The sequence below is a fragment of the Oryzias melastigma genome, linkage group LG23, assembly GCF_002922805.2.
Source record: "Oryzias melastigma strain HK-1 linkage group LG23, ASM292280v2, whole genome shotgun sequence".
Classification (NCBI taxonomy): domain Eukaryota; kingdom Metazoa; phylum Chordata; class Actinopteri; order Beloniformes; family Adrianichthyidae; genus Oryzias; species Oryzias melastigma.
This window is the reverse complement of record NC_050534.1, coordinates 14,631,012-14,652,353: the sequence shown is the minus strand read 5'-3', so window position 1 is coordinate 14,652,353 and position 21,342 is coordinate 14,631,012. Positions and strand designations below refer to the sequence as shown.

The 21,342-nt window shown below is 37.9% G+C and overlaps 1 protein-coding gene across 1 annotated transcript in view; it reads right to left on the bottom strand.

The window, feature by feature from the left end:
* The window catches only part of snd1 (staphylococcal nuclease and tudor domain containing 1), a 181,017-nt gene that overhangs the window by 65,747 nt on the left and 93,928 nt on the right, over positions 1-21,342 (bottom strand). Inside the window, exon 17 of the mRNA XM_024292246.1 lies at positions 3,470-3,658. Coding sequence (XP_024148014.1) covers positions 3,470-3,658 — 189 coding nt within the window. The remainder of the gene's footprint in view (positions 1-3,469; positions 3,659-21,342) is intronic.

Below are 21,342 nucleotides of genomic sequence, written 5' to 3'. Positions count from 1 at the left end.
TGAGATGAGTACCAAATCATGTCAGAGGAAAAGATGCCAAATTCTTCCCTTCCCCTTCATTCAGCCCTCCAAACGGAGAGTAATGAAAAAATAGTGTCTCAATTCACCAATAGTCGCCGGTCCGCTAGCTTTAGCTTCCACCGCTCAAATATACATAACAGCGGTTTTATAACTTTAAAAAGGTCATGCTACAACAAAAAGTCGTTACTTACATTTATATGTAAACTTCTGTGATTCAAAGCGCATCGACTTGGAGGGTTGGATTTAATCATGTTACCAGAAACATTCCTGTAAAGCTCGGTTATAAGTACATGTTAAAGAAGCAGGAAGGGTCCAGGTGAAGATCGGTCGCATACAAGAAGTTTTATTTGCTGAAATGACTGCTCCGCATATTGTTTGCTGATATGTAATATTCAAAATGTGCTGAGCTTCGGAAAAGGCTCTTCTTCAAGTCCTTTGAATGATTCAATTACAGCACAATCACTTTTTCCCCTCGGTCTCATTCCAACAGAATCTCGTATTCACTCGAGTCCCTCCGACCAAGGTGTTTCAGTTCACCGTGCTACTACAGCAAGCTCCCATCTCCCTCATTTTTCTTGGGTCCCTGCTGGTCCACCAACGCAACGCTTTCCTTAATGACTGTGCGTGTATGCTTTCACACATCTTCCGTCTACTTTATTACAACTACCATTTTCTTTCTTGCAGATGCCTGACACAGCAGTCCACTGATGTCTTCCTTATCTACAGCCATAGGGACAATAAAGGTAGCAATGAGAAAAGATGGAAAGAGATGGGGAGAAGATGCAATTTACCCTACCTAGCCTCAGCTTACACAGACAAAAACCTGCAACAACTTCAAAAGAAACAAGACAAAAACTGCACAGCTCTTAGCTTTCTTGAGAATGTCTCGATGGGTTAATTAGAGCGCCAAGCCCCACCTTATCTGCCTTCCAGCTGAATTTACACGCACACAACAGACTGCTCCAAAATAGCCAGCTCACACACTCACACGCAAACAGATCTGACTGTGGTCGATTTGTCCACTGTTGCCAGTGGCAAACTAACATCACAGTCACTGTCTGTCCGCTCAGTTCAGGCCCCATTCTGCTGTCCTTCCTCATGGCCCTGTCCACACTCAGGTTAGATGTAGTCAAAACCTTGTGGTTAGAGTCAATCTGTCTCAATGGGACAAAGGGGCCTGGAAGCATGGAGGGAAATTGTTAGAGCTGTCAGGAACGAGGCTTCACGCTGTGGCTAGATTTATCGTGGCAGGGTCCCTGTGTTCACATGGCGGGCAAGATGTTTTTCCTTTTCAGCGCCGACAAAGGCTCACCTGTGCACCACTCATGGCATTCCACTGTGTCTGGACTTTTAGGAGAAAAAAGAAAAGAGCCAAATGGAGAGTAATCGCAACAGAAAGAAGAGCCGAAAGCAAACAACACCGTAGATACATACAGACTATGAACATGACAAATTCTTTGGAGGGAGAAAGAACACAACCCCTTCTTAGCTGGAGCAATACATCACATTTATATGGGCCGGGAAGGCATTTGTGTGTCCTCGAGGACCCAAAGAAGAACAAGAGAGTGGGGGGAGGAGGGGGGCTGGAGAGTGCAAGTGAAAGAAATAAGTTACAGAGATAGAGAGGAGGACAACGATGACAGCTGGCTGGGCACTTTGTGCATCTGCCAGGGGTGACTCGTGGAGCCATAATGAAAATGCAAGGCAAGATCAGTATCACTGTGAACGAGGCCTCCATCCATCAAAGAACTGCCATTGAGGAAAGACAGCTTCAATGATAGCAGCAAATGTGGCTATTTGCAACCATGGATAGAGCAATTTCACAACAGTGGAGCTTTAACTGCTGGAAATTGCGACTGCGTGTTAATACATTTTGGTCAAATTTATGTTCTCTGGGGGATGACCTGGTGTCAAATCTCGTGACGGATACTTCATTATTAAACAAAGAGCTCCTTATTGTTTGTTTGCAGAATCCTTTATTGGTCTTCATTTCTTTGATAACACATTAAACTCTATTCGAATCTGTAATACACAATGAAGTCGTCAATAGAAAGGTGACCCATGAATTGTTCATATGTCCTCAAGAAATACAAATCTGTTGCAAATAGTTGACTTTTCTTTTAAAGAAATATACATAGAGATTTCTTAGGGGTCCAGATGATATTGATGTGTGATTCCTTCTATGACAAATGTGAACAGGATTTTATGTCTGCCATGGACATTAGTGAAAATCAAAAATCAAAGATAAAAAAAAGTTCAGCGCAGTTTCTTGTTGGGTCCAGATGACCCCACTTTTAACGCAAACAAGCCAAGGAGAGCAGAAGGGTTATGCTCTCAGAACACATACTAAACTAGATTTACAGCATTACCTGCAATAACGCCGGTGTAAATGCTGCAAGCTGAATGTGGCCATTGAAGATGCCAGAGCTGATGGCTAAAATGCTGAATCTGAAAGCTTGCCAAAAAATTAGCTAAATGCTAAAATAACTTAAAAAAGGTAAAAATGTATAATCGTGTCCAAACAGCTGGAATAGTGCTAAAATATTAGCTCAAAATTAGCCTAAAAACTGTAAAAATGTATAATCGTGTCAAAACAGCTTGCACAACGCGAAAATATTAGCTCAAAATTACCCCAAAAAAATGGAAAAATGTATGATTGTGTCAAAACAGCTGGAATAATGCTAAAATATTAGCTCAAAATAAGCCAAAAAACTGGAAAAATTTATAATTGTGTCAAAACAGTTGGAATAATGCTAAAATATCAGCTTAACTCAAAATTACCCAAAACACTGGAAAAATGTACAACTGTTTCAAAACAGCTGGCATAATGCTGAAATATTAGCTAAACTCAACATTAGCCCAAAAAATTGAAAATTGTATAATCGTGTCAAAACAGCTCACATTATGCTAAAATATTAGCTAAACTCAATATTAGCCACAAAAAAGTAAAAAGTCTACTTTTGACAGTAGCTAGCATAATGCTAAAATGTTAATTAAACTCAAAATTAGCCTAAAAATGTGAAAAAAAAATTGTAAATTGGTCAAAAACAGCTAGCAATTACAAAATCAAAAGCTAAATTCCAAATTAACCTAAAAACCCACTATTTGCTAAACATTTTAAAGTTTGAATGGCATATACCTGAAAGTATGCAGAAGTTCCAAAACGCTCACAGTTTTGAAGAATTTGAGCAATTTCTCATTCATTTCCAATGGGGCATATTTCGCTCAATATTTCAAAAACTTTATAAACACAAAAAGTTATGGCGTTATGTTTCTTGTCTGAATCAAAATTATTGTGTTATCAAAGTGAAGGGATGCTCCAAACCTAAAAGGTTCATGGGGACAGTCTGTCACTTGAATTTAGTCTTTGAGAGATTTTTTTTCTTGTTCGAGTAGTTTGTGAGTGGAAAAAGTTGTGTTGTAAGGTAAAAATCTTAACAGGACGCACCTTTTCTTTCCTCTTCCGGCATTGTTCTTCTGCAGAGACCAGAGTTTTGTAGTAGGGGCTGCGCTCTGCTGTGAAGTGGACCTTGGACAGAGCATTTTCCACCAGCGCCACAGACAGATTTAAGCCCTCGATGTGCAGCCAGCCAATGAAGTTCCCGGCTTTGTCCATGCTCTCCACTTCAACCTCCACCTGAAGCAAACAAAACGAGAAGAAAAATTCAACATTAGGAATGCAGGACTCAGTTAATGATCTGTTTGAAATAGATGAGGACTTCTGATCAGATAACACTTTCCTGAAAGGGTAACCAAATCCTAAAAACCCTTAAAAAAAAATCACAGCCTCGATGCTAGATAATGCATTTCTGTAATTACTGCTGGAAAATATCTAGTACTGTCCTCAAAATTTAAATTTTAAATTCCAATCATAAATAGATCTCTAAATATACTACTTCTTTCTTATAAAATGTGCCGATCACTGATCCAATTGCATTCATCAAGTACATAATGAAACAAATAACCCAGCTAATTAAGAGTTAAAGGTGTACTACCATTGCCCTTCGCAGACTGGCAAATTCTGTCTTTTCAAGGTAATAATATATTCATTCCATTTTGCTTAATAAGTCCCGTACAATGAGAAAGACTTTTAGCTCTTCTGAAGCCTAAAGTCAGCGAGAAAGTGAGAGGCCAGGTGTGCTAAGGAGATAGGGGAAAGTCAAGTGATTAAGACTTGGACTGCTTAGCCCTGAAGTCACAAGGGAAATCTGAATGGAATTAAGTTTGTAAACTCCTCTGCCGTGTTCTTAGCTGAAGTAAAACGCGTTTCCTGCTGAACCCACAATATGTTCTATTAAGTACAAAATGGCAACCTATGCATAGAGAGCAAATCCACCCTGAGTACGCAGTTATAATTGCAAGTGTGGGTAAAGAGGCTGACAAGCAGTCTGGCCTCAAAGCTCATATTATACTATGACCTTCTGTTGAAGCTCAACTCCGTATACAGTCTCATCAATGAAATTATAGCCTATTGAGAGACTTATTTTAAATAAGAGGGTGAGTAAGAGGGTGAAATGACCCACATGCCTTTGGCAGCAGATCAGATGACCATTTACTGGATAACAATTCCCTGTTTGTCATCTGTATGTGTTTGAGTGTAAAAAAATAGACATCAATCTGAAGTTAATCAATTCTGTTCATAGTTTCTACATAAGAAAATTCAATTAATGAAGACATTCAGAAATAAGTATAGAGAACCCAAGTGTGAACTTGTGCAAAACTATTAACAGTGATGTGGTAGAATCAAACTTGATTAAAGGGCTACCGTCTTCAATCTACGTTCTACGTGTTTAAAGGAAACACGTGAATTTCACACCACATTAGACCTCAAATCCCAATTGTACCCATTGGATCCCAACACTATATTAGCCCTTGTGCTATTCAAGGCATGTTAATGCTGGGAGTGGGGTCATCTAAAATCCTCAAAACAGCGCGCTAAACTTGTTTTTTCAATCATTTTTGATTTTCACGAGTGTCCACGGCAGACATGAAATTCTCTCCACCTTTGTCATGGAAAGGATAACATGTCTATGTAGGGCTGACCCCACAAGATAGCCCAAGGGTTTGGACCTGCTCATAGCACTGAAATCGCCCGGAACACAACTAACAACACTGCACAGGTTTAACTGCCATTTCAACTCAAACTCTGTATACTGTCAACGTCTAGGGATGGCTAACATATGGATTTGATACAGTGGGAAACAATGATTGGTCATATTGGCTGCAAGATCCATTCCAGCACTATTCCATTCTTGAGTCAAAGAACTAGTGCTATGGTACACTTCTGTGGACAGTACCAAAGGAATCTGAGCTACGAAAAGTGTCAACTTTTTGGGCCAAATGGATTTTGGTGCAGCCCACCAAAGTAAGAGGTGCCACCAGTTACTCAAAAAACACTATTCCAGATCACTCCCTACATGATATATCCCTATACTAATCGCAATAGGTGAAATAACTAAAAATAAATATATTAACTTATAAAAACCTTCTATAACATAAAAGGCTAGAACAATTTTTATTGGCATAAATGCTTAGATGGGAGGAATTTCGAACGCCTTACAAATCTAGAGTCAAATACCCAAGGATATCGTATGTAGGACTAGGAAATACCAACAGTCAATCCAAGTTTGCCTTAATCTAATCTGTACTTTCATAACTTCCCTTCTCTCACCATCATACTTTCTTGCTCGCTACTATCCTAGACACTAACCTCATTTTATCTTTGTCTTGGAGTGCAGAAGCAGTTATGTAACCAGGCTATAAGAGCAGTACTGGTCCTCAGAGGTTCAAAATGTAAGATGGGGAATTGGGCAAAGCATAGGAAAAAAGAAAGGCAACAAATCGCTGTGACAAACAAAATTTCATTACTACAGTTATTTCAAGTAATACTGACAAAGGCGGGGAGAAAACTTAGGGTTGAATATCAATTAAGTTCCACAAAGTGGTTAAGATCTAGTTAGACCTTACATACCTGTACCCATTATACATAATAATAATTAAAAAAAAAACACACTCCCATATATTTGTACCACCTGTAATTCAACAGTAGACAAATAGTAGTATTAGTATTTTATTGGTTAATAAGCATCTTAGTCAAACAATTTTAGGGTCTGACTAGTCAAAATGTATTTTCATAATCCTGTTTTTTCAAGAAGACACCACTGTCTAAGTTTCACACACACAAAAAAAGACTCCATCCTACCTTTAAAGTAAATAGATTTGCTCACAATGCAGAGAGGACAGAAAAGGTAGAGGGAAGGCTGCTTTCAGTAGAACCCAGATGGTTCCCAGCGGAGGCTTCATTCGAGCCAAGATGGCTCCCGCCGGAACACAAATGGGCTCTGGTAATCTCATAAATGCTGGGATTGTGTTGACACAGTGGACGGGAAAAAGCAAAAGGGAAAAACTCCTGCACATGTGTGTGTGCAAACACACCATCAGTATTTCAACCAGAACAAAACACAGCTAGGTGATACCATTGGACTGAAACTTGGCTCAAGGGCAAATTTTAAAACTACACTGGATTTAATTCACTCAGATGTTTGAAAGTGAATGAATAATCCACTAAAACGATGGTAGGTGACAGATCTTGTCGGAGCCAAGCACTGCACTCAAAGGAAATGGAGCGGCATAGGAGATTGGCCATTGAAGAAGAAAATATATGTTGGCAAGCATTTCTTTTACTACTATAGTCACAGAAAACAAATCCTAGACACCTGGAGAAAATTAATGAATGCAAAAGCCAAGGTTGTATAAACGTGTATGAGTCTATTTGTGATGCCAAACTATTAAAGAAAGCATGATGCCCAAGCTGGCAAACTAAAAGCAGTTGGAGAAATCCTCATCTCATGAGCAGTTGGTTCAAATCATCAAACCGTTGTGCTGACAGAGTGAGGCAGAGTTGAGATTGAAATGCCAAAAAAACTAAAAAAGCTTCAAACCCTAAAGACTCATGCATTAATATTTGTGTTAATCATAGAAGTGCTTCAATCTAGTAAAGGCTGAAGGGGACACTACGGGGTATTCAGACTGGAAAAGTTTGTTTGTCCAGGCCGAGTCCTGAACCTTGTTTTTAGTCTGTATTTAGACTGCCGTCAACTGGTCTGTTTCGAACCAAAACCTGTAAACAAAACCACATGACTAAAGATATCCTCTGTCATTGGCCAGGATATAAAAGGCGGGACAAAGAAATGACAAAAGGAATAATGGAAGAATTCGGATCGGGCCTAAGAGTGTACGCTCATGATTGTTTATGACTTATAGAATGTCGAGAAAAACACCATGAGAAGCAATGTGTAGTTTTTAATGAGTATACACCCAAAAAATTTTAATGAGTTGCCGTATCTCGTCGTAGATTTACGTGTCTAAAACTCGTTGGTTGCTACGTCTTTATTCTATTTACATCATGCAATATCCGGCTACAGTACCCATTTTGGTCCAGTTGTTCAGCTCCGAGCATGGAGTGTATTCAGACCGAGGAAACTGGTTGAACTTGATCTCAGTCCGATTGGAAACGAACTGAGACCACCTTAAAAGACGGGTCTGAGTGGTTCCAGGTCCTGGGTCCGTTTGGGTGTAATAAGACAAAAAAATTTGTCCCGAATGATGGGGGGGAAACAAACTCAAACGTTTACAGTTGGAAAACACCGTAAAATAACTTGTAGAAAATTTCACCACTTAGGAATGGCAACTAGTTGTTGATAATCAGATTTCAATTTAAAGATGTAGTACTACTTTCCATAGAGCAGAGCATTTACTTGGCTACTTAGAGACTAGAACCAAATTTTGTTACTTTTTACTACAATCTTTTTTTCTAAAAATACACAACAAAAATGAGCTTAAAGAGCCAAATTAACTCATTTAACCTCACCAAGACAGTTCTTAAATTATATGAACTGATGTGGAACAGCCAGATTGAATAATTTACATATCTGTGATTAGGTAAAGTTTTCACCCCAAAAAAAAAGGTTTCATCTTCTCAGATATTCAGAAAATGCTGACATCTGCATACATTTTGTTATAGAGCAGCAGCTGTATTGTGCTTTATTTTTACACCAAAGCTGTTTGTGATTTTAGATCCAGAGAAATGTCTCAGCTTCTTTTGTCTGGAGGATTATGGTAACTGTGCTGAGTCAGGATTATTTAGTATCAGTTCGAAGCGTAAAGCAGATTTCTTCCTTTTTCTTATGTTATTTTTGCTGACTTATGTTGCACATGACTTACGACAAAAGTTTTTTTTTTCCACACTTCTCTGCACCAAAGAATTTATTTAGTAACTACTACACTCTGAAGTGTAATCAAATTATTAGCTTCCCACCTGTAACTAAAGTAATCCTCAACGTATCACAGATATGCTTTCATCTAAGAGGAAAAATAAATGTACATCTACAATCCTGGGCAAACCAAAGATTAATCTGTCAGTCAAAGTTTATGGTCCATAATTTACAACTGGAGGTTTAGTGCATGTTCCAATTACCAAGATCATGGTTATCCCCACAGAGACTTCAGTTTGCATGAGTCCAATTATATGTGTGGGTCATAAAACTTTAAGGTAAATAATGTGAATGGTAGGCGATGCAGAATGCGTTTGTGTAGACCGGGTTCCTGGTGAGTGTGTGTCTGTGTGCGAGTGAGTGACAGAGAGGGCAAGAGGAAAATCTGTGTGTACCCATTTGTCAAAGTGGGCTCTGAAATGCACTGATGCAAGCAGAGAAAAGCATGCAAACAAACAGGCAGGTGCAAACATTTGTGTTTCACTCATTCTCATTAAGCCAGAAGGCGGCAGCCTCTTTTGTGAAAGCTGCTTTCTCGAGCTTAGCCGACGCTTCCAGCTCTGTACCAGTGCCTATAAAACAAAACGCCAAGTGTTCTCGAGTAACTAGTCATACATGTCGTAATTGCCTGTAACTTTTTTCTCCAACTTCCTGCGTTTCGAATGTATTATTCTGCAATGCCGCACATTTTAAAAGTTCGTTTTATCCTAGGTTTTGAACCATGCGGCTTATATAAAGGTACGGCTATAGTGTGGATTTTTCTTTCACCACTAGGGGCGCTCTAACTGGAATTAGAATAAAAAAATAAGATGAAAAATCAACGCAAAGAAGAATAGCATACACTACTTTTTCTTTATCAGAAAAAACATGCACGACAACTTACTAACTGGTAATTATTTTGAAAGTATTTCCTCGCCTCTTCATCATGGACACAAAACAAAGAAGTTCGTATGATGCGAGTTTTAAGTTGAAGTCCATCGAGCTTGCTACGTAGGAGGGAAACCGCGCTGCTGCATGCAGCTACTTTGACTTGGTCAATGAATCTATGGTGAGACGTTGAGGCGGAAAGTACATACATGTACATTTACAGTACAAACCTGTTCAGTAAATATCTAAGTTTTTCAACATAGACATCTACGGCTTATAGCCTGGTGCAGCTTGTAGTTTTTTACATTTTTAAACAAAAGTTTAGCTGGATAGACAGGTGCTCTCTATAGTCCAGAAAATACAATAATCTGAATTATTTCATTTTACTACCTTGGGAAAACATTTTTGGTCATTATGGGTCAGGCAAACTGACCAGTTTACTCCTAATACTTCAATGTACTATGGGCAGGAGCACAATTAAGCAGGAGACAGAAGTAGAAGTTTTTATTAGTCGACTCATCTGCCATTTAAAATAATATTAAAATGACAGATTAATGAAAAAATAGAACGGTGAGTGATTGGTAATTACAATTTATCAAAGAACCAAAAGCTAAATGACAGCCAGAAAGAAAAGCACCCATAAGGTATTACTGTTCACACTCGCAAGCTTATTTCAGGAGGAAATAGAAGCATAGAATGGCTTCAAGACACAATCGTCAAAAACTTTTCCTGGGTTACTGCACAGTTACAATTAGACAGAAAACCTGCTTAATATGTTCCTATGACCAAATTGGAAAATGTTACATTATTAAAAAAAAGTTAGAAAATTAAAAAGAGAGTGAAAAACACATTAAACCCCTATTGATTTTTTTAGAGCCAAATCGTGTGGGTTGAAAACCAGAAGGAGAAAGCATGCTTCCCAAACAACCAATGAGGGATAGTGAGCAGGCTGAAAGAGGGGAGAAGAATATCGACTGCTTCCAGCTTTTCAATTAAAGAATGCAACTAAAACTTAATGTAAACAAGGTTAATTAACAAACAACTGAACTCCAATGTTTACTTTGATAGTAGTTGTAAATTCTGAAACTGACAAAACTAGCTAGAACAAAATAAATAAAATCAGTTTGATCCTTCCAAATTAAGACTTGAAATTGTCTAATGCTTACTGCTAAAACTAGTGGTTATTTGTTGAAATCACACAACCCCAATTTGGGGAGTAAACTGTTAATATGCTGTAGCCTAATATTTTTTCAGTTTTGCCAACCTATTTGAGCAAAGGATTGCAAAGGTGGAATGAAGTGCACACCAGACGGGAAAGGCTTTGTGTGTGTCTGCCCATGTGTAGACTCTCCTAAGGTGATCAATGTGACTCAGGGGGTCCCATGCATCACTGTCAATGGCAGGCTGCTGTCTGTCGGGGACGGGACTGGGAAAAGTCAAACAGCTTCTCAAATAGCAAGGGCTATTAACGGTCAGGAAAGCAACCACGATTCCCACCATTAAACCTCCCTGATGCCCATTAATGAGTTTTTCTTTCATCAATAGATAATTGACGCAGTGTTTTCAAAAAAATATCTAAGCTGGTGGTGAACTAAAAGGTAAAAAAATAGTAAATCGATAAAATGTGCATCTATGTCACCAAGGTCTAAGAATCCTTTCTATAATGCATTTGTAATTAAATAAGCGTTGTTGTAAACAATTATCTACCTTAGACTAGATGGAAAGACATCTTTTCGGACAAAAGTCTGAAGTTAAACGGAGAGGAGGGCCTTTCAGGAAGGCCTGAGGTACCTTTGAAGCATTCACAGATAATGGAGCCTGACGATAAATGGAGGAAGAGAAAGCAGACGTGTCCACAGAGGGTCAATCAGAGGAGAATCGGGTTCTGCCCTTAGAATGACCCATGCTAGACTGCTAAACTAAGACGATAAATTATGAAAGATTTCCTGCTGGGGGGGATTTCAACTGAATGCACTCAGCATTTTAAGTGGAGTATTGTCAAAATAAATTTGTCCTTTGCTAGTGGCATAAGATCTGAAAGGGGGTAATGACTTAGCATTCCTTTTATACATCAAGTATCTGTTGAGATTTATTGACTTTATGAGTAAGATGTACAGTAGCTTTTTAAAATCAATTGAAATTGATATAAAGCAGAGTTTCTTATTAATCATTTGAAAAATTGTAGCAGTTTTCTGTCAACTCAAACAAAGCACATGATTAACATGTCAAACGAAAAGGAAAAAAAATAACTGTAGAAGTGACTTGCAGTTTGTATAAAATGTGCTATCAAGAAGTCAAGTATGCAAATTAGCCTGAAATAGAGTGCTGTTGCACCTGGCAGCAAACATGGCTCTAGTGTGAGCAAACATTTGGACCACACACTGAAAATAATGGGTGCAAGAAGAATAAAAACACTAGGTAATTGATGATTCTGTGGTTGCATGTCAAAGGAAAGTCACTAGTTACAAAGAAGAAAATCAAATGTGTTTATTCATACTGTTTAAGGCTACACAAAATCTTTTTGATTACTGTAAATATAAGAAATTAAATCTAAGACTACGGTCACATATTTCCAAATTCCACTGCCTGGTGACATAAATGCATTTTTTTCAGAAAATTCTGTCGTGGGCACACTGTGGTATTTGAAATCAAGAGGCAGCAGTCATATTTTTACAAACCGCCTGGTGGTCGCGGAGCTTTTAACCCTTGTGCTATCCGAGGCATGTTTATATTAAAGTGGGGTCATCTGGACCCCACAAGACACAATAATTTTTCATTTTCGGTGGTGTCTGTGGCAGACATGAAATCCTGTACACCTTCATCCACATTTGTCATGAGATGGATGACACGTCAATGTTAGGCTGGGGTCATCTGGACCCCATAAGATAGCACAAGGGTTAAGAAAAGGTAACATTTTAAGGCAACGGACCAATTTTTTTCTAAAAATTTGACATTGGTTAGTGGCCAATGTCAAATTTAGTGTAGTCCGGTACATTTTAAGCTCTGGTGATGGCAGTCCATCATATATATATATATATATATATATATATATATATATATATATATATATATATATATATATATATATATATATAAATATATATATAGTAATATTTCATTTGGTGATACTTGTATCAATTTAAAATGCTGCCAAGACGAAATTTAACTATTCATGTGCGACCTTTAGTGTCTTACTCTTGTTTTCCATCCAAACCCCAGATCACTAGTTGGCAGCACTCTGAGCCTCTTTTAGCAGCTCTACATCGCGACCATAACAACAACAAGACCTGGCGAGAACCAGCTTGTATTAAATGTTCAGTCAGCCTTGTGGTTTTTGTTGCTATGAGACATGTACTACTTAGTTTTTGCTTGAGATAGGTACTGAACTGAAACTCCATGCCACCTTGCTGCCAGTTTTAGTATGCAGTTGCAGTGTTCGTGATCATAAAATAAAAGTAATTTTACCATTTTATAACAATGGAAGACGTATTAATATTCAAGTAGAGTTTTTTTCTTAGTCATACTTTGGGGAAAAAAGTGAAGAATTGTTCTGGTACAATCTTGGGATGTATCGTGATATGTATCATGAGACGCGCATCGGGATACGTATTATGCCGACAATACACACCCCTGGTAAATAAGGAGCACAATGATTCATTTTAATGATTCGATATTTATGAATACTATTTAATGATATTTGGAATTCACTCACGATTGATCCAAATATCAATTTGATTATTGATTTATCCAATTTTTAAACATTTCTGTATTGATACACCCAATGAGGAAATATCTCCAGATGGTGGCCACATCTATATTCATGTCTATATTCATGACCACGCCAAAGATTTTCAAATCAATAGGGCGACTGCATGAAATCTTGAAAATTCTGCCGATGCCTTCCCATCACACAGTGGCAGTTTTATTTCTTTGTGTTCCTGTTGGTTTTTGTGACATTCACTAACATCTATATGATTTTTTTTTTCCATCAAACCGACACCAGTTTTCTTGTAACAATTGGGCACTACAGAACCCTATGGTCCCTACATGATGAAAAGGTCACTGACTTCTAGTAAAACAACATCTAGCGAAGTTATGACCAACAAAATCCCAGTCAGACTATGTGGAGAACAGGAATGGATCAATGGGAAATGTCAGGAAGGTAATGGCCAACACACACTTTTCCTGAGAGCCCCTAAATGAGCGCATCATCTGGAACCGTATAGACATTTGTATTCATTGTAAATGAGCTATATTTTAATCTGTGGTTCAGTATATATGTCAAATTTCCAAAGAAAAAAGTAAAAAAAAAATAGGTGAGTCCACAAAACAAGTATACTAAACTAAGATTAAATTGGTTCATTGGTGTTTTGTTATCCAACAATAAACAAAGGACAGAGTTCATTGACCAAAACATCTCAGAAAGAGCAAGGTTATAAGCCGACTTCAACATCCTGGTGTTGAAAATCAATAACAGCAATAACTACAATCCATCTAATTTTTTAAGGGAGGGACAACATGGCATGGTGGTCGATGGTTATTGAGCGACATTTGTACTAATACTATTATAATTCCCTTTAAATGGGTGGTGTGGTGGTGCAATTGGGAAAACGTGAACAGAATTACAGACGAAAACATAACAAACACTAACTGCAAAACAACTTAAAAATTACAAATATAAATCAATTCCTATTTTATCAACATAAATGGAGAGTGTGCTTGAAATGGCGAAAGGAATGTGAAACCCAGCAGCTATTAAAACAAAGGACACTGGGATTTGAAGACTTTTTATTTCTCCATCTTGCATTTTAAAGGTAAAGTATGTTCTGGGTGAAAGCTTTCAGCATCCTTGAGGTTGTGAGGGTGCTGAGCAGTCTCCAAGTAGAGTTAAGATCTCCAAATTGCTGCCTAAAGCAGTAAAAGCTTGGTGGGAACAGACAAGCTACATTGAGCACATCTAGAGGTGGTCAAAATGATGGGAGAGGGCATTAAGCCACATTGCCTTACAAAATGATGCTTATTTCCAACAGATCCATTTACACCTTGGAGTGCAGAACGAATGAAGTTTGGTCATTATTTTGCAATCAATGAGGAGATCAGCAACGCAGAGATGAGTGAAGTGCAAATAATGGGGGCATGTTTTACAACCAATTTTGAGAGCTTTATATGGCAAGGCGCTCTATTCAATGAAATTAGGAGACGAATCAATTCAAAATGTGTTTGTTGTTTACTTTGATAATTTATTTACAGGAATGTAACAATTAAAAAACTTTAATTGCGCCATGGTTTTTTCAAATGTCTTCTATTTGCATCAGGATTGTTCAGATGGTGGTTTTAAACACGTCTTACCAGTATGTGCAGGCAGCCTCTTCTACACAAGCATCTACATAATTAGCACTGTATAAATAGTCAAGTGTTAAATCTATACATTTCAACAAGACACCATGCAAATCTACAGACTACCACCATGCCGTGAATGTATTAAAATCAGACTCCAACTATATATATATTTTTTATTTTGTGAAATTGCTCTTTTAATAAAATCAAATATGTCGAGTTGCAGAAATTCCGCAGAAATTTGCCTCCAAGTTGTGGGCAGCACCATTTGCGGAGTAAGCTTCAACTAATTTCCCATCATCCCTTTGTTTACACCTTTTCCGCTAGCTTGTAGCACCACATAAGCCTTAGCAAACATTAGCGTAGGGAAAAAACTAGCAAACAATATCAAAGCTAGACAGCTGTACAGTTTTCATGCACATATCAAGTCAAAGTCGAGGCCCGGGGGCCGGAACAGGCCCTCCACGTAATTATATCCGGCCCTCCAGATCATTTTATTTTATTGTTGTTAATGGCACAATGTTGACGAAATATATTTTCATGAATAGTAAAATATTAAATTTTTTTTAGGTTTAAGTTGATTTATTCTGGAAATATTCATGCTGTTTTTTATTAAAAGTAATTTTAAAAAGTTATGTTTTTATAGTTTTAAAAATGTAGTTTTAATGTGTTCAATAAGAGTTTATACTGTTTGTCCCATGACCTAAGGTGTGTTTTGGATTTTAGCCTCCTGTGCAATTAAATTCGACACTCCTACGTTAATGGAGCTTTACATAAAGTGCTTATATATATATATATATATATATATTAACTTTCTATATACAATTTAACTTATTAAAAGAATTGTGACAAATATTTTGCACATCCCACTCTTTGGAAAACATTATTACTTTCTTGACCTACAGGAAGAGATGGGGAAAAAAATGGCATGGGACAATCATGACCGCATCATCATTCGTCTCCAGCTTCTTTTCTATCCTCATTCACCAGTTGACGTGCCAAATGGCATCACCAGCTTGTGTCGCTCAAAAAGCCATTTCTGTCCTCCCAGACCCCGCTTCCACTGACAAAGTGCGAGAACGAACGAGGGGAAAAAAAGGGAGAGAAAAGAGCCAACTGAGGCATTTTTCTACCCGGCGTTTTGTCAATTTCTGTGTGCTTGTCAAAATGAGATTCAGTGCCTCGTTGCTAGGTTGGTTGAAGAGTTGTTAGGCAGAGGTTGGAGTTGGAGTGCGGGACAAGTGGTGAAGATGAGCCGCTGAAGAGCTACTTCATGTTGCTATAAAGCAGAAATGCAGTAAAGAGTTGTCCAAACAGGATGGAGAAGCTACAAGTGTGACAGAATGATGTTTCAACTGTCTGAATGCATTTTTTGAACACTTAATTCATGAAAAACATGACGTGAAAAAGGATCTTTGGTTTTATATAGACATGTTTTAAGCATCTTTTGTGTTTTTCTCGTAAGGCATCAAGTTATAATACAAAAGGAATTTCGTTGACCCTGTTGGTCAATCAAAAACGAACAAAAAAAAGATAAAAACTAAAACCGACACAATTAAAGCCCAATTCCAATCGTCTTCAGATCAAAACCAAATGTTTTGAGTGGCAGGAATTCAGAAATTGCCCTGTGAGTGGGATCCTTCGTGGAGAGAAAGTCTGCTCTCATTTCCCATCATCCCTATGTTTAAACTTTACCTCGCTAGATTACAACCCCAATCTAACTTTAGTGGTGCATCAAAAATGGCAAGCAATATCAGTGCTATCCAGCAGTTTTTTAGTTTTAGCCTGATATTAGAGGAAGAAAAGACAGACTTAAATGGATCTATTTGTCTCTGAGTGGATGAAACAGAGCAGAGAGCTTGTGGCCTGCAGATTGTAGTTTGTAACTACAGCTTTTTTTCCCTAAGGGCCTTTTATTTACAGCAATTTGAATTAAAAAAAAAATACACAAAAAGACAGTTTTTATCATAAATTTCTTAATACAAATTGGGGGCTTGTCCGGGATCCATTATCCATCGGGATCCATTTATTTTGTATTTGTGGGTTTTTGATCTATTTGGGTTTTGATTGTAAAGTTTGGATGAAAGCTCTTCTTTTTGGTTCATTTGCGACATTGTGACTGAAGTCTGTGACTTTAGAAAATCCCTGGATTTTATTGTTTGAAATTATTCAATTGTGTTAAATAATGTGTTTTAACTTTTAAAGTAGTTGTCTTTGGGGGGAAAAGAATGAAAAGATTTCAGTCCACTGTGAACAATAACTGTACTAACACCACTTCTCCAAGTAATGTCTTATTTTTAATTCTCTGTTAACATTTGGAGAGAGAAAAAAAACAGGTGTTTAAATGCCTCAATAATGATGTAACAGGGGACCAAATTTAGGCTAACAGTGTGGAATGAAACAACAAGACTGAGCACAACAGAGAGCACTAAAGAGAGGAAAATGTTGCTCCTCTTCCGGTCTAGAAAACTGCAGAAAATATGTAGATATTTTAAAAAGGATATATTGTGACAACCAAACAGCACAGTTAGTGATGGGAGATGCAAGAAAAAAAAAACAAAAAAAAAAACAAAACAAGCAACTTAAGATTCATTTAGCTTTAGGGGTAAACCACTGCAGGGATAAGATGGTGGGATCTAAAATTCATATGAAGGCATCATTTTTATGACAGTAAGAGAATTTTTTTTTTCTCTCTAATGGCATGATTCAATTACTATCCCTTCGACAACTGCGATGCCTAAGCATAAAGGGTAATAATGAGTCAACCATGAATCAATTAACCATTCCATTACTACATTTTGTTTACCCAATGCCGCGTCTCCTTAGCAGAGGCTTTTGTCAGAGCTCCAACACGTTATCAGGCATCCGTTTTTCTTGTCAAACACAGATGCAGGACAATAGAGTGGAGGTACAATAGCAGGAGGAATGAGTCACTCATGAGATTACGTGAACAAAAGGGCATCAAACACATCCTTGAGCTAAGTGATGTCACTCCACGATGTTGCCACGAATTTAACTCAGTATTATTGCATTGCGCTGCGAGGGCAAATACTTTCCATCTATGGTGATCTTGATCTTGTTAGTGAACAGCAAAGTGTTTTTTTTTTTCCTCCGTCTGTCTGATCTTACTTTATCTGATCATGACTCAACTCAAGTACCACTGGCTAATGAACATATCAGTGAAATTATACAAAGGCATTGCCTGTATTGGCAAGACTATTAAGATCATATAATTGGCACACTTATTAAATACGATCGCTTTAACACGGACGCACAATCAGCTTAACAACACGAAGCATAGATTCTTCAATCTACGTCGGTATATGGGACACAAAACAAAAAATAATTCAACAGTAGACAGAGATTTCAAAATCAATCTCTGCTATGTGGCCACAGGGGAAAAAAAGACACCACTTACCACTGAACTATATCATGAAGCTGCAAGCTACAATGATATTTTGACAAGGTCAACACTCACCCTGCCCTCACTATGTGGACGCCCACCTTTTGAGGACGTGAAAACATTTACCCACAGGCTGTTACCTTGTGATGTGTCCGGTAAATGAAAGAGGGAAGAGTGTTTCTTGAAGTGGGAGAAATTTACTGAAGTGCATGTCAGTGGGTTTCTCCATTTTTATGCATTACTGTATGAATGGATTATCCAAAGGTAAAACATGTGCTCCGTGATTTACAGGATGGTAATGTGTAATTGTGTAAAGCAAAATTATCTCACAAAGATAAAGATTCTTTGTTTTAACCAGAAATGCAATATTTATAAGGAGTAGGGCTGGGAATCATTGGGTACTTCACGATGTAATGCGATATGCGATACATGGCTCACGATATCAAGGACTTCACGATAATCCGATAATTAGTAAAAATCCTCTCTAATAACTCACATTAAATAAAAAGAATTTTGGGGGGGAAATTTACCCTAATTTATTGTTTAGCTTGAACACAATCATAATAAATAACTTATGTCTTATTTTAAGCAACAAATAGACACTTTAGTGCAAAACAATAATACTATGTCTTTGACAACCACTGACACAAGGGCTGGGCTGATAAAAAATTTATTAATCGATTTAAATCAATTTAAGCTTAATAGATCAATAATCGATTCACAAAAGATATAAATCCATTTAGCACATAAAGCTAAAGTCTGCTAGCTTGATGCTAACGTTCAATAGGATTTCTCATAGGACGGCTAATGCTAACGTTCGGTTGGCCAAAAAAATACATTGCTGACTAAATCTGAACATATTTATTTACTTAAAGGCATTAATTTTCCAAACTATTTGAAGGAAATAATTTTTAAAGTAACTGTGTGGTCTAAAACTTAGTTTTTTCCCTCATACTGTTGTCTTCTTCTTGAATTAAGTGTACTTCTATAACGCGATTGCCACCTAGTGGCCAAACTGAAACGTCCTCCAGGAAAAGCAGAACAATGTTTACAATATTAATGATCTAAAGATTTTTGTTAGATCTTCTCCTTTAGAGAATCTATGTAAAGCTGTATGCTAATAGCAATCTCATTATTTTACTAATAAATGTTACAATATGTGAACTGTATCAGATTAATATGAATATATTCAAATTAAATGGTAGATTTTTAATGTATTTCTAAACAAATTTGTATAAATTTGTAAACTTAAAATTGAATTGGGGAATTGAAAGAATCGGAAAAAAAAATCGGAATTGAATTGATTCAGGCTGTTGTGAATCGAATTGTTTCTGAAAATTATAACCAATACCCAGCCCTAATTGTAATTATCTGTAAAATTCAGCGTCAACAATAGTAAATATGAACAGCAGTGCCACCAATTAGTGCAAAATTGTTGTAAACAACAAAACAAAAATTAAAACGTGAGAACCCATCGAGAATCAATTGCAGGACTAAATATCGCGATATACAGCAATATCGATATTTACAACAAGTACCTCTTGTCTAAAAGCAATAGTATACAATTTGGTTCTGTGATGGGTTCTTCTATACTCACTTGAAATAAAAATAAGGCACATAAGTCTTTCATAGAAAGTGATCGTTTCGAGGAAAAAAAATGATGATTTCCATCAGGATGTCAAACAAGGCAGTTTAATGAAAGTGAAATCAATGTCTGTCCAGGGAAATTACCACTGTTCATCCATGTGTCAAGCTTTTCCTGTCTGAGTGTGTGTTAGATGTGTGTGTTTGGAGAATATTATTGGAGAAAAAAAAAAGAACTGGGCCACACACCAATAAACACAACTAGGGTGTAAGTGACCTAGACTGATGCTATCAGTCAGAACTGGCAGAGTAGAGGAAAAGAGCAGAGGCGTAGGGGCGGGAAATCATTGGACTGAACAAAATGGATCCGTGGATCAACCAGCAGATAGGCACAAAATGACAAAAGTATGAGATAATGTCAATGGATGAGCTGTACTTTGCAACTGAAAGGTGAGAATCATGATGTGAAAGTGCAATAGAATTTGAAGGTTAATGTCAGAAAGTGTTTCAAAGTTTTCTGAAGAAATTAGAGTTATTTTTTAAGATCAGACTACGGAGCCCTCCGACATAGTGCAGTTTGTTCCAAAAAGCTAAAAAAGATGCAAACTGTTAGATCTTTTATTTCCACAAGCTGAAGTTGTGATAATAAATGGTAAAAAAAAAAGAAAAAAAAAAACACAAAGCTTAAGCAGGTCAGCACCCTGCTGAGAAACCAGGGTATTAAAACTACAGTCGATCCACTCCTTTAAATGTTCGGCTCAGCAAATGTGAGCAAAAAGTGCAAGCTCCCAAACAAATGGTTTCAAACTGTGTGGATGTGCCTGTAACCATTAATGTAGACATCAGATGTGGCTTCCAGCACGTGCATCGACACATGGGCCTGTCATGGCAGAGGAGTGTCTACTAGTCAGTAGTTTTCATTTCTACTCTTGCTCAGAGAAGCCCAACCACACCAGTTCTAATCCCCCTAAGCTTTGTAGAAGTGCTAACACGCGGAAAGGAATTAAAGGCAAAATAAGGCTGGGTGTGCATGTGTCTCAGATATGCCTGCATTAGCAAGATTTCTTACAATAGCTAAACGTACAATACAAATCACTTTAGTGTGTAAACTCAGCACTTGGTCAGACCTGAGAAGTTAAAGCCAATTCCCTAGAAATGTTTGAGGTGCGTTTGTCGCCCAGGTGTCAAGCATGGAAAATAAACAACCTGCCCCACACTTGTCTTCTCTGATGCTTTTCTCTCATGTGTTCACCTACACAAACGCATGTCACCATGCGTAGAGTCAGCTCCGAGAACTCAATCGACATTCTACCCTCGGCTCTGCTTGGTGACTGTAAGAGGACTGTGTGGGAGGACCTGCTCTGATAGAATGGGCTGTTGTGTTATTGACTTCAATTTAGAAAGTGCTGCCTGCTGCTTTTTCGCCCCCTGCTTTCATAGCCGGGACCCTGCTGGTCCCTAGCCGTGGCCTACCTCCAAGGGAAATCCCTGATTGCATTCCTACAGAACACATTTAAACAAGGTCGAAGGGCTCCGAGTCCAGATGGGAGTGCGTGTATGTGTGGCGACTATTCTTTTTGATCAATTTCCACCCTTACATCACTCGATTCCTCTAAACTCCACACGGTTCTTTGGCAATAATGTCAGCATCCACTCAGCTGTCCCTCCATCCCAGAGTCCTCCCACCATACATTGTCTCCTAGCTGCTTGAGTGAGCAACTGCTCAAGTGTTGTATTGTTGGAGGCTGCAGGTACAGCAGCCCCAAACATTTGATGCTGTGCTGGTTGCGCTCATAGATTAGACACGCAGCTTGGCTCCTCAAATCCCAGTGCAGGGAAATACATTCAGGCCCAGAA